This window comes from Melitaea cinxia, chromosome 8 (genome assembly GCF_905220565.1).
Source record: "Melitaea cinxia chromosome 8, ilMelCinx1.1, whole genome shotgun sequence".
NCBI lineage: Eukaryota > Metazoa > Arthropoda > Insecta > Lepidoptera > Nymphalidae > Melitaea > Melitaea cinxia.
In genome coordinates this window covers 11,750,874-11,765,219 of record NC_059401.1, presented here as the reverse complement: position 1 = coordinate 11,765,219, position 14,346 = coordinate 11,750,874, and the positions used below count along the sequence as shown (strand labels likewise).

The following is a 14,346-nucleotide window of genomic DNA, read 5'->3' as shown; positions in this document are numbered from 1 at the left end:
ACATAAGCCACATTATTTTTAAAAATAGATTAATCCTGTCTTCGAATATAAATAATATTTGCTCAAAAAATAAAATTAATGTTCCCCGCCACCCAGAAGAAATATTAGCCAATCCAAGATTTTTAAACCCTTATTCAGGTTTATATGTTCGGCAATAGAGAAGAAATAATAAAGAAAAAAATATGTTAAGTGTACAAGATTTTGTATAAACGTGAGTTATTTTTCGATCAATTATCAGATCAGTTAACCCCCCCTAGGTGAGATTTAGTGAGATTTGTCTGTACCCCTCCCCCACTCCTACGTGAGATTGACAGGAAATAATAAACTGTTTAAGTATACTATAGTTAATTTATTGTTGTATATTTTTATTTATTTAAATTAAATAAAATTCAAAGCAAAAACTAAATTATTTTACTAGCCATGAGATTTATTTTTGCGGGCAAAATGAACAACCAAAATATTTTTTTTTGAGGTTGATGTGATATTTTCAATTCTACCCCCCCCCCCCCCTTTTTTTAAATGAGATTTGTTGCGATATTAGCATATAGAACAGACAGACAGACAGACAAAAATTGTAAAAAAATATATTTTGGTTTGGTACCGTGTATACATACATACAAATTTATAAAAAAGCGGTTATTTAATTATTACAAACAGACACTCCAATTTTATTTATTTGTATAGATGTAAAAATTTGTACAGCTTAGAGCGAAAAACTGGAATCCAGCTCTCAATAAATTTAAATAAAATAGTGTTTGACTTTGACATCCTGTCAATCTGTGATCTATATAGCTGATACAATGAATTAGCTTGATATTAACGATAAAAGATTTGTTAATATGATATTATAATGCTATCTATTTAAAAGACATGTAAATCCTATGATATTAAATATTTTATTTGGACATTTGATTATTTTTCTTTTTTTGATTTTTAGTTATCAGTTCTAACATATATTTCAACTATATACAAACATATTATAATTAATAATAGATGACTATAAAGATAAAAGAAAACATTTTTGGTTTATATGTAGTAATCTCTAGAGTGTCTAAACAAATTTATCGATTCAAATCCATAAACTGTTGCGAAATGGCAAATTCACATAAAATAAAACTTTCTGAAAGGCTTTCGTTGTCGATTCGTCCTTCACATTACCAACTCCTGTTAAATCCCGATATGAAGACTGGTCTTTTTCAAGGAAACGTTAAAATAGATGTTAACCTAGAAGATAAGAAAAATTTTCTCTCTTTACACACAAAATTTTTAGATATAAGTGATGTGAAAGTCTTTAAAGGTGTTACAGAAATACCGGTGATTAAATTTCTGGAAAATAAGTATCTTGAACAACTTTTAATCCAGTTTGACAATGACCTTAGCCCTGGAAATTATCAGTTGTCCATTAAATTCAATGGAAACTTAACTCGCAATATTGTTGGAATTTATTTGTCTCATTTAAAAAATAATAGGTAAATACTTCGCTATGTATGTTTTAATGTAGATAAATACAATTAATTATCATTATTTTTCACTTAAATTTTAATTTAATTTGTTTCAGTACCATGGTAGCAAGTAAATTTCAGCCAACTTATGCACGGCAGGCCTTTCCGTGCTTTGATGAGCCAGAATTCAAAGCCACATATGATATCACTCTTGTGAAACCTGTGGATTATGTAGCCCTCTCTAACATGAATGTAAGATAACTTTTTTAAGGTAATTTAGTTATTAAGTTACCAATAAAAATTATCATCTTAAATCATAATTTACTTTTACTTAATTTACTATTTCTGAAAAAGTTTTTGCCAAATTTTCAAATGATAAGTTTTAAAGACGAAGTATTGTGAATAATGATTAATTTAATATAATATTGTTTATACTTCTTCCATTGACTTTTTTGTTAATAATTTTTAATGAAATGATAGTAACAATTATTTTAGTGAATGTATTTTTGTCCCACTAATAAATATGAACATAAGACTGAGACTTATTAGAATGTACAATATACATAATGTTCAACTCCTAACTGTGTTCCTTCAAATGCTGAGTTCTGAAGGTGTTACCCTTTTCAAATTTTTCTCTGTCGTAACATACATGTTATTCTAACAATATGCATATAAACCGTCCAATACTATTTCTCTTAGCCCTAAAAACGTCGATAATGTTAAATATTAATACTAACTACTGCATACAGTTAAAGAACTGCATATGAAAAAGAATTACGTTCTCATAGAATGTTTTTTAATGTTAATTATTATAAGCGTGCTTACTAGCTCACGAAGGGTATGCGGAATTCGACTATCAAAACAGCTCGTTTATTTAAACAAAGTCAAATTGAAAACTGGCCTAGGATTTTTTTTTCAGGCAGAACAATCTCGCACACCTACAGAATTCCCGATTTGAAGTAATGCAGTAAGGAGTCTAAGTCCTTATATTTTTAAATTTCGTTATTATTAAATCAGAACAATAATTGCTAAAAGTACTTCTAGTATCGTAATAAACAAAACAATAAATAAATAAATACTTACAGGAAATATCAAAACTGATAGATTCTTCAACAAACACTGAGGCTGTGACATTCGCTACTAGTGTTCCGATGTCAACATATTTAGCCTGCTTTGTTATATGTAATTTCGATTACAAGGAGGCTGAAATACAAGCAAATGGAATTGGAAATAATTTCAAATTGAGGTCATTTGCTCAAAAAGATCAAACTCATAAGATTGATTTCGCTCAAGACATCGGAAAGAGAGCTACTGAATTTTACATCAAATATTATGAAGTACCTTTTCCACTTCCGAAATTGGGTTAGTATAAACAATTTGTCATCACAACAGTCGGCCAAAATGCATGTTTGTTGTAACTGGTCAATTTGAACATAGTTTCTTATTAACCAACTTCAAAAAAAGGGAGCAGTATCTTGATTCGACTGTATTTTTTTATTTGTATTACCTCATAACTTTTCACTGGGTCTACCGATTTTGATGATTCTTTTCTTTAATCGGAAGCTATTGCTTGTCATGGGTTCCTATTTTAATTAGATCGAGATTTGACGAATACGTTTTTTGATCTAATAGTGCATATTAAATTGAATGTTCTCATATTCTTGTCTGTGTAATTGAAGTCGGTTGTTTTTTTTCGCTTGCGAGTAAACAATATTATTTGTTAAGACAGAGATGATTCACTATTTTCTTAATGTAAATGTCTATTAACTTGAGTATATTAAGACTATAAATTTTACATTTCTTGAGAATGAATTTCTAATAGTTTCAAACTTCAACAACCAAATTCACAAATACCAATCTGTTGCACGTGCTTATTATGATATTGCCTACATCTGTCTACTAAATAAAAGATTATATTTAATTCTGTATTTATATACTATAAAGCCAGAAACCAACAGTATTTTAGCAATATTTTTTATAATATTACAAAATAGAGTCATAAATGTATTCCAATTTTTTTTTATTTTACAGATATGATCGCTATTCCTGACTACGTATCTGGTGCTACTGAACACTGGGGGTTGATAACATACAGGGAAACCTCCTTTTTAATTGATGAGACAACAGCATCTTCAAGAAATAAAATCAGTGTTGCCAACACCGTAGCCCATGAACTTGCTCATATGTGGTTTGGAAACTTAGGTTAGTATAAGTTTTGTTTTATAATTAATTTTTTAAAGGTTTTTCGAGACTATTCGTAAAATTTACTGTGATGATTAATATAGATAATTAATTGAGTGATGAATAAGTCAGAAGAAAAAATTTAAATGATGTTTAATAAATATTATTAATGTTTATTCTATAGTTACCATGAAATGGTGGGATGAGGTCTGGTTAAATGAGGGCTTTGCGTCATACATGCAAGTAAAAGCTTTAAATGCTATTGAACCCTCATGGACAATGGTATGTATGCATTATATACTTTTTTTTATTTATAATCACCATGAGATATAAAAACTATTTTTTACTATTTCAGTTGGATCAATTTTTAACAAGAACATTACACTCAGTTTTGGTTACCGATGCAAAACTTTCTAGTCATCCAATAGTTCAAACTGTTGAGACGCCAGATGAAATCACTGCCATTTTTGATTCTATATCTTATTACAAGGTGAGAAGTAGTAATTAGCTGGAACATTCCACCCAAGATCAACATTACTAGTAGTTACTTATTATTTTTTATTGGTATGAAAACATAGAAATGCCTAACAGATTTTTTAAGTACAAGATTAATTCAGGAGGGATTTCTGTCTTTAAAAAATGTTATCTGTCCTAATATTTAAAAAGTCAATGCATATTCATCTTGAATCTGTAAAAGTTTTTTGGTAATTATCTGTATAGGTTGTAAAATGAAAAATATTATGTAAATTTATTGTTATAGTAAATTAATATTTAATTCAATGTATTAAAGGGAGCCTCAGTCTTAAGAATGTTAGAAGGATTTACTGGAGAAGAAAACTTCCGCCTGGGCGTGTCGGACTACTTGAAGAAGTATGAATTTGGTAATACCATTACAAAGGATCTGCTTTCATCTCTAGAACCATATTTTAAGAAAAATAATCCACAATTGAGTCTAATGTGAGTTGTAAATTTTTATAAATATCTTGAATTATATTATATTGTACTTAATTATTTTAATCTGTAGTTTCGTATCGTACTTTTTTACAGAACTATAAAAATAACATAAACATACAGATGCAAAAGTTTTAAAAATAACCGTTTTACACTACGATAAATAATTAAAAACTATTATTTTTAATAAATTACTCAATCTGCATATTTCACCTAATACCTGACCATGCCTTACTATGATTTTATTTTGATATTTTTTTGCTGTTAAGTGCGTTGACAACATAAATTCCAAAAGGTCATTTTTATTAAATTTATTGACAATTTTGTAAATTAAGTTTTTTTTTTTAATTTCAGGTACATAATGGACACATGGACAAGACAAATGGGTTATCCCCTATTAACTGTCACGCCAGGCGACAAAAGTAATACTTATGTTATAACTCAGAAACGTTTCTTAATTGATCCAGAAGCTGAGGTCAAAGATGATTCAGATTATAAGTAATAAAACATTAAATTTAATGTCTATAAATATTTTACTTTTGTGTTATATTTTGATTTACAGGTGGATGCGTTAGTGCTTGTTTCTCTTGCACATGAAAAATATTTGTATGAGCCATACAAGTGTTTGTCTAGTCCGGTCTTTTGTGTTTGTGTAATGTGTGTTATGTTAGTACAAAAATTAAAATAGGATTATAAATTTTTATTTCCCACAGGTATCGTTGGTTTGTACCAATCACATATACTACTAATAATGGTCCAAAAGAAAACATTCTGTGGTTCCCAGATAATTTTGATAGTGGTGAGTAGAACCCAAATAATAATCATTAAGGCAAGGCACAGCAAAAAATTTTCCACTAAAAATATGAATCAGCCCAACTGGTGAAGTACCTCAAACTTACAGATACTGCGATGAGATAATAATACTGCTCTCACGCAGTGCTGTGTTTCTGTGATGAGTAAGGTGACCAGAGCTCCTGGGGAGGGTCAGCAACTCGTCTGCGATGCTTCTGGTATTGCGGGAGTCATCAGGTGGGCCGTATCCTTGTTTACCACCTTTAAAGTATAAAAAAATATGAAAATTAATTTCACCCTACACCAATGCTGCTAGACTTTAGCAATGCGTTTAATACTGTCGATTTTGATATCCTACTGGCTATCTTGTGTTCTCTTGGCATATCTCCATCGGCAATTGACTGGTTTCATAGTTACTTGTACGGACGGCGGCAGCGTCTGTGTGTCGAAAATTCATTTTCAGACTGGTTAAACGTAATTGCCGGCGTTCCACAAGGTGGCGTGTTGTCTCCTCTTCTTTTTTCGATCTTCATAAACTCTCTCGGTCCTCATATATCTTCTCCCTATCACCTGTATGCAGACGATCTCCAAATTTACTCTCATGCAAAATTAGTGGACTTACCGACCTCTATAATTGAGTTGAATAATGACTTGGACAACATTCATAGTTGGAGTAAATCATACGGTCTAAACGTCAATCCTTCTAATCATTATCATCGATAGTTCAAAACTAGTGTCTCGAATTGACTGGTCACTTATACCACCCGTCATTTTTAATAACACCGTTATTAATTACAGCGATAAAGTAAAAAATCTCGGTATAATTTTTGACAGTCACCTCTCGTGGACACATCAACTGAGTGAGTTAAGTCGCAAATTATTCGCAGCTATCGGATCCCTCCGCCGGCTTCAATATTTTCTTCCTATCCCTACCAAAATTGCGTTAGCACAGTCACTCCTACTACCGATTCTTGACTATGCTGATATTTGTTACCTAGATCTTAAAGAGGAGCAGTTAAATAAGCTTGAGCGCCTCCAGAATCTCTGCATACGGTTCATATTTGGTCTTCACAAATATGACCATGTCTCCGATTTTCGCAATCAACTCAAGTGGCTCCCTATCCGCTTTCGCAGGAATACTCACATCCTTTCTTTACTATATTGTGTACTTTTCCATCCAGATACACCGCTTTATCTAAAAAATCGCTTTGAGTTTCTCTGTGACACTCATGAACGTTCCCTCAGGTCATCTTCAACCTTAACACTCAAAATTCCTTCTCATACTACTTCATTTTATTCAAACTCCTTTTCTGTTAAAGCTGTACAACTTTGGAACTCTCTTCCTCTCTCTATAAGGAAAGCTCAATCTCTTGCTTGTTTTAAAAAATATCTAAAGGCGCATTTTTTGTCACTAAATACCTCATAAATATCATTATCAGCTTCATAAATATATATATATTATGTAGTATTTGTTTATGTAGTACATATGTATGTATTTATTTGTATATATGTATGTGTATGTATATTGTGTGTATATGTATGTGTATATGTATATTTACTTCTGTTAATATCATACTGCTTGTTAACTATACGCCAATTCTTTATCAACTGTTTGTACACTTCCCTCCCGCTTCTCTTTTTCTTCGCTATGTCCTATGCCCAAAGGTTGTCTGGAAGAAGTCGCTCTTAGCGATAAGACCGTCTTTGTACATCTTTCTTTTCATGTATCACTTTTTGTAATGTTTCTGTGTGGTGTACAATAAAGAGTATTTATTATTATTATTATTAATGCTAATTGTCTGGCCTGAAATATAAGAACTATAATTTTCGATTAAGTCTGTTAATGTGTTAAAAACTAACGAGTGAGGTGTGGCAGCACAGTGAGTGATGTTGCTATATTACGAAACATGTTTAATTTATATAGTAACGACTCGTGTACATTTTTTTTGTTCCTTTCAACAGTTATATTGACGTTGGAGGATGGTGAAAAATGGTTCAAAATAAATAATAATCAAGTAGGGTTCTACAGAGTGAACTACACGGATAGTATGTGGCAAGATTTAACAGAACAACTCCAAAGCCAGACTAAACAGGTGGGTCTGTTTTTGAATTTTATACTTAAAATTATTCTAAAGACTTAGTACCTTTATAGTATAGTTAAAGTAACAAAAAAGTAAACGTAAAGTAAAAGTAACGTTTGTTTATTTGTTTACTTTTTTTTTTCAAAAGTACTTGTTATTACAGTAATTTGTATTTTATTCTTTCACACAAGATTTGTATCTGAAAGGCGTTAGATAATGACATATTATTGTATTCTAAGCTAACACTAAATTCCAAGTTCTATACTAAATTTCAAAATCTGATTTATCTATATATTAATACGTGAAGCAAAAACTTTGAACCCCTTTTTACGAAAATTGCACCCACGTATAGTTTATATAAAAAAGGAGTGCAGAATGCTAAGAAATTGGTTTTGAATTATGCATAAAAATACAATAAATCAGTTTAAAAAACATTACACACTTTTCATATTTGACACACACACGCATATGTACTCTTTTGCTTATTATTACAGAATATTCTTTGACAACAGACCCTAAAAACGTTAAATTTATAATTTAAATTAATTATGGTTGAATTTCGACCACTGGCTGACCACTAGTATATATAAATATTTGAATTTGTTTCACAGCTGACAATCTCAGATCGGTCGAACCTTCTCGACGACGTGTTTGCTCTAGCGGAGGCCCAAGTACTGCCCTACTCGGTAGCTCTAAACCTCTCCACTTACTTAACGGTTGAGAATGATTTTGTTCCATGGGAAACTGCGACATCGATCTTCGCCAGTCTTTCTACGCGACTTTTGAACACTACGGCTCATGACGATTTACAGGTATGTTATTCTAATATTTAGAAAAAGACATTGGATTTTTGCAGTTTTTATTTTTAACCGACTTCCAAAAAAGGAGTAGGTTCTCAATTCGACGGTATTTTTTTTATGTATGCGACATCAGAACTTTTGACTGGGTGGACCGATTTCGAAAAAATTCTACAAATTTTGTTTTTATCGAAAGGTGGTGTGTGTCATTTGGTCCCATTTAAATTTATTTGAGATCTAACAACTACTTTTCGAGTTATATCTAATAATGCATTTTTACTTGACGCTTTTTTCGTCGACCTACGTTGTATATACCACATAACTTTTTACTGGATGTACCGATTTTGATAATTCTTTTTTTGTTGGAAAAAAGATATCCCTAGTTTAGTACCATGATAAGAAAACCAGAATCTGATGATGGTGTGCGTGCAGGGGGTTTTTAAAAAATTTAGGAATCCAAGGAAATTTAAAATAAAAGACTGAGATCTTACTATGAGCAGTGCTAGCAGTATATTAATAAAATAATTTTTATTCACCGTCAATTTTGATAGGCTGACGCCTTACGAAATAAAAAGGCAATCGCGTCTTGAAGCGCAGTTGAGCCTGATGCTTCAACAGATGGGATCCCAGAGAAATCGAGGGAACTTCTTGAAAATCCGCAATAACTTTTTACTGGGTGTACCGATTTTGATAATTTTTAATTTACTCGAAAGCTGATGTTTAAAATTTTATCGAGATCTGATAACTACTTTTTGAGTAATCTTTGATAACGCGTAGTTACTTGCCTATTTTTTCGTTGATCTACGTTGTATTACTTATCGATCTAATTGAAGTCGGTTTCTTTTTTGTTTGCGAGCAAATATAATTATGCGTATATATACAGTTGAAAATCAGTTGCAGTATTTTTAATGTTTTTTTTTTTTCATTGTATTAAGCTTTTAACACTTTAAAAATGGTTTAAAAATGGTTTTTTGGACATAATAGCCTTTATTGTGCCTTTTCTGAAACATTCTGCATCGCCGTGTTAATTTCTAAAACTCTGGGTCTGAAAATTGTAGATTTTTTTTTTATTTTTCAGTAATTGCATAATGTAGTTTTAGTTTAGTTTTTAAAGTAATTTTAACTTTTCTTCTCTTTCTCTTTTCGATATTTTTAATTATTAGTAATGAAACCATGTATTTGTTTCATTTAAAACTTACGGTCAATTTAACAAATCCAATCCCAATAATGAACGGTAACCCGGTACCCTACTGATAAAAGCTTATGATATATTTTTCTTTTACATTTCATGTTGTAAAATATTTCCATTCGATCCCATTAATCCACAAATTGTAGTTCACCTCTTATTTATTTGTAAGATTATTATCTCTTATAAGCTATCAGCATCTCATAGCTTCTCTATGAGAACTTTGCGATTAGAAATACAATTTTTTTATAACTTTATTTTGTTTTTTTATGTTGTTTGTTTATGTTGTGCTGTGTGACTACGGGTGCTGTGTGGCTACGGCACTAAAGAATTTAGCCACCCCCTCTCTTCCCGTGGGTGTCGTAAGAGGCGACTAAGGGATAACACAGTTCCGCTACCACCTTGGAACTTAAAAAGCCGACCGATGGCGGGATAACCATCCAATTGCTGGCTTTGAAATACACAGGCCGAAGACGGGCAGCAGCGTCTTCGGTGCGACAAGCCAGTACTGCGGTCACCAACCCGCCTGCCCAGCGTGGTGACTATGGGCAAAACACATGAGTTCACGTTATTTTTGGCGTAAACTTGTGGAGGCCTATGTCCAGCAGTGGACGGTATAGGCTGTAATGATGATGTAATGATTTATTTTGTTACAGAAATATGTCCAACGACTCGTAAGTCCGTTATACGCAAAACAAACCTGGGAGAGAACGAACTTAAGTGTTATTGACGGGTAATCGCAGTTTTAGTTATTTTAGTAAAATTAATCAGTTATTTCTTATTACTTTACTTTTCTGACAACATGTGGTGTAGTTATAAGGAAAGAGAATTATTAGAAGTTAAATTAGACTTAATAAATAATTATATCAATCTACTATAAAACCATATCCTGTTTAAATAACTTGTTGTTTCATGCTGCAGAAATAAATACAGATTTGTTGCACTCTATAAGAGATGTGTGTGTAAACTCTGACCCTTCTATGACAGACAGACCCTTCTATATGGAGGAAGAGGCGTTTTGCCCAGCTGTGGGACTACACACTTTACTTCAGCTTAATTCATTATGTAGAAATATTATTAATATCTATGTTCAATCCACAGTTTATTACGTACGAGAATTCTATCGCTATCGACAACGTACCAATTACCGGATGCTGAAGAAAAGGTTAGGAATATTTTTCTGAAGTGGCTAAACTCACCGAAAGAAATCACAATCGAGCCGGACTTGAGAGATTTCATTTATTACTACGGTAAGTTATTATATTTTTTTTTTTTTAAATTAACTACAATGGCTTCTCGCAGCCGCCATGTTTGATTTTTTTTAATGTCACCTATTTAGGAACACTTGGGCAGCTAAGACGAACCTAACGATACCTCAATTATGTAAATCCGTTCAGTGGTTCTGGAAATATGAGGTAGTAAAGAATATTACATACATACATACAAGATACCCGCGAAAAACATAACCCTTCCTTGGCAGTCGGGTAATAAAATAAATAAACGCCTTACTCAACGACCCCCAGTAGGATGTAATCCCGTAGCAGAGAGTACAGTAACAAGTAACTGCACATACACAGGCTTGTACATTATGTGTGTTTCTATAGTACACCCAGAACACGACAAGCTTCTATATAGCCTATGGCCCTATCTCATGAGCCGTACAGTGAAATGATTCTTACATCAAACTTGAATTGGTGTTGGTGTTGATTAATTTAAACTCTTTCGATCTTAAATTTATTTAATTGGCTGAATCATTAAATTTTTTAACTAATCAATAATTAAAATTGTTTAACTAACACCTATTACATTTTATGACTTCGCCAAATCAATGGCTATAGCTGTTTAAAATATCACACTCGGTCAACTGTTGCTAAGTAGAAAACTTAAGGTAGACTGAAATATTATTAAAAATTATTTAAAAAATAAATCTATTATTCGCTTGCTTCTCAATTTTGAATATTATTTGAAAGGAATGAAAGCAGCATCGCAAGACGAATGGGACAAACTATGGATGATATATTTGGAAGAGGACGACGCTCAAGAACAGTTGAAACTACGAAGTGCCCTGTCTGCACCACGGGATGTTAACATATTGAAGAGGTTTGTGAAATTTAGTAAAAGAAATACTAATAATTTTAAATGTAAAAGAATTTTAACTCGTATGTACCACAAACTTCTGATTAACTGCAGCTAAACTATTAATTTAATAGATTTCTAAAATTAAGGTATTGTGATATTTTTCTAAATATAAGGTATATTTAAATTTTAGATACACGGAACTCGCGTGGGATGAAAAGTACATAAGAAGTCAAGATTATCTCAACGTTTTGACTTCTATCAGTTCGAACCCATCTGGTACTGATTTAATTTGGCAAAATGTTCGAGAAAATTGGCCGAAACTAGTCGAACGGTTCACGCTAAATAGCAGATACTTAGGGAGCCTCGTACCTAGCATCACTGACACTTTCAACACGGAAATAAGGCTAAAAGAGGTAAATATTTAATATATATATCTGAAATAATATTGTCAACGAGAACGTTTTAATCTCTAATGATAGATGGTTGTTACCATTTTAAGTTTATTTTCACGACAGATTGTGAGGAAACTTGAATAAGACAAACATTTTTATTTAGAATTATATTGGGATTGGAAATGGCCTTGATAAAACTTTGAGAAGCATTAAGATCTGAGGAACGGACATTATTAATATCTATGATTTTATTTTTGTGTTACCCACACATTAGGAATTCTAAACATTTTTGAATATCATATCAAAAATTGACCGCTCCATTATTACATTTACATTATTACTTGGAACATTGAATACTCTCAAGCAGTATAAAATTTACGTAGAATCTCATCTCAAAATGAATTGCACACATCCAGCTCTTTTCTTTCCTCACTTTGATAGTATTTCACTTATGTACTATGGATATATTTACATGAAATTTTTTGGACAATTGTATAGAAGCTTTAACTAATGTAGGCCCACAGGAGAAAATATCTTGCTCAAAATCTGCCCAACTAGTTTTAGACTTTACAGAAGATGATAGCAAAATAATACTGCTTTCAAGAAGTATCGTGTTCCTGTGGTGAGTAAGGTAACTAGAGCTCCTGGGGGGGGGGATTAGGGGTAGAGTCGGCAATACTCTTGCGGTTCTAGTGTTGCAGGCGTCGAATATAAGCTATAAGCTACCATAATCGGTTATCATCAGAGTAGCCGTACGCTTGTTTGCCGACCTAGTTGTATAAAAAAAGAAAATAACTACTAACGACTTGCTCCATCGTCGATCATAGTAAAATAAATTATTCAAAAAAAAATAGCAAAAGCTGATCCACGTGGATCGGCTGTTATATAATTCTATTGATTGAAAATAATTTTGAATTCATCTTCACACATAAACTAAAAAATGACAGAAAAGTCGCACTTATAATATTATAATCGATTTTTTATTATAACCTCCGATATGTTAATCGGTGACCGTATGATTCTATTCATAGCATTCTGATTGCCATTGCGTCTTTATCGCACTATGGGTTGTTTCGTTGAATCTTATTACAGTTTATATTTTTACTATTACTATTTACTTTACAAATAGTCGCGGGAAATAAAGGCTTACATAGCAAGTTCGTAAAGGTCTTTATTTACTCGTTTTGGTCTTCATCGACTTAGGTCATAGGACTCTTCAATGGCACACCATTGAGGTTGATCTTCAGCTCTCAACTTTCACCAGACGCTACCCTCTTCCTATAAATTTATAATTTAAATTATTAAAATTATTTATAATGTTTAGATGGAGTCGTTTTTCGCTCAGTATCCCGAAGCAGGCGCTGGCGAGTCGTCCCGTGTTCGAGCTCTCGAAAATGTTCGGAACAATATCAAATGGACGAAAACACATCAGAGCAATGTGTCTGATTGGTTAAAAAAACAAGTTAATAAATAACTCTTGTTATATGTTCTCAGAACCAAAAAATCAACAATTAAATTGTTAATTTGAATATGAAATGTTTAAATATTTGTACTGTTTTAGTATTATTTAAATACAAATAAAGATTTTAAACACGATTATTGACTATTTAGTTATTATCAGATAATCTAGACCATAGGTTGCCAACCTTTTTATGGACTACCCTACTTACAAGAAAACAAAATTCCAACGCCCCTTTTCACATAATAGTTAATTAGACAAATTTTATATTATTATCTAGTAGTAATCACAAATTAAAAATAATTCTCCCTCTCTGTAATCGTGCTACTCGTGGTCGTGGCTGAGGGTCGTGATTATTATAAATTAGATTCGTTTGAATAGAATTAGTTTTCCCACAAAAGTTGTTTCGACTTTTTTTTTTGTTTCTATTAAATTCAACTCATCACCTTGCAATTATAAATTAAGGTAATTAAATATTTTAAAAATATCTTTCAAATAAGCGTTGTCATTTTTGTACGTCACCAAGTTTCCGCACAGTTCATCGTCTCTGTTATGTTTTCAAGGAAGTCTCGGAAGACAAACGCCTTTCGAGAGCAATCGTTCTCCTGTGTAAAACAGAAGCGATCATTTTCGCTACAAAGTGGTCAAAATAATCGATTATTTAAATTATTATTTATTTATTAAGGATGGCATACAGCACACAAAAATTTATAAAAGAAACAAAATCTATACTAATACTATAAAGCTAAAGAGTTTGTTTGTTTGTTATTTGTTTGAACGCGCTAATCTCAGAAACTACTGGTCCGATTTGAAAAATTCTTTTAGTGTTAGATAGCCCGTTTATCGAGAAAGGTTATAAGCTATATATCATCACGCAAAGACTAAAAGGAGCGGAGCACCAATGAAGAATGTTTCAAAATCGGGGGTTCTTTTTTCCTTTTAAGAGCTTCCGCTGCGTGCGCTGTGAAAACAGTTAAAGATTCGCA

General features: G+C 32.0%; 1 protein-coding gene across 1 annotated transcript; it reads left to right on the top strand.

Annotated features, from left to right (window-relative positions):
- The first annotated feature begins 1,077 nt into the window (after positions 1–1,077).
- Positions 1,078–13,453, top strand: LOC123655504 (glutamyl aminopeptidase). Its single transcript, XM_045591281.1, has 16 exons — positions 1,078–1,469; positions 1,559–1,694; positions 2,528–2,804; positions 3,474–3,644; positions 3,808–3,905; positions 3,979–4,113; positions 4,414–4,580; positions 4,929–5,072; positions 5,288–5,373; positions 7,329–7,459; positions 8,059–8,259; positions 10,087–10,163; positions 10,532–10,680; positions 11,401–11,530; positions 11,700–11,922; positions 13,226–13,453. The coding sequence occupies exons 1-16, from the start codon at positions 1,093–1,095 to the stop codon at positions 13,373–13,375; spliced, it is 2,652 nt and encodes an 883-aa protein (XP_045447237.1). The 5' UTR covers positions 1,078–1,092; the 3' UTR covers positions 13,376–13,453.
- Positions 13,454–14,346: the final 893 nt, after the last annotated feature.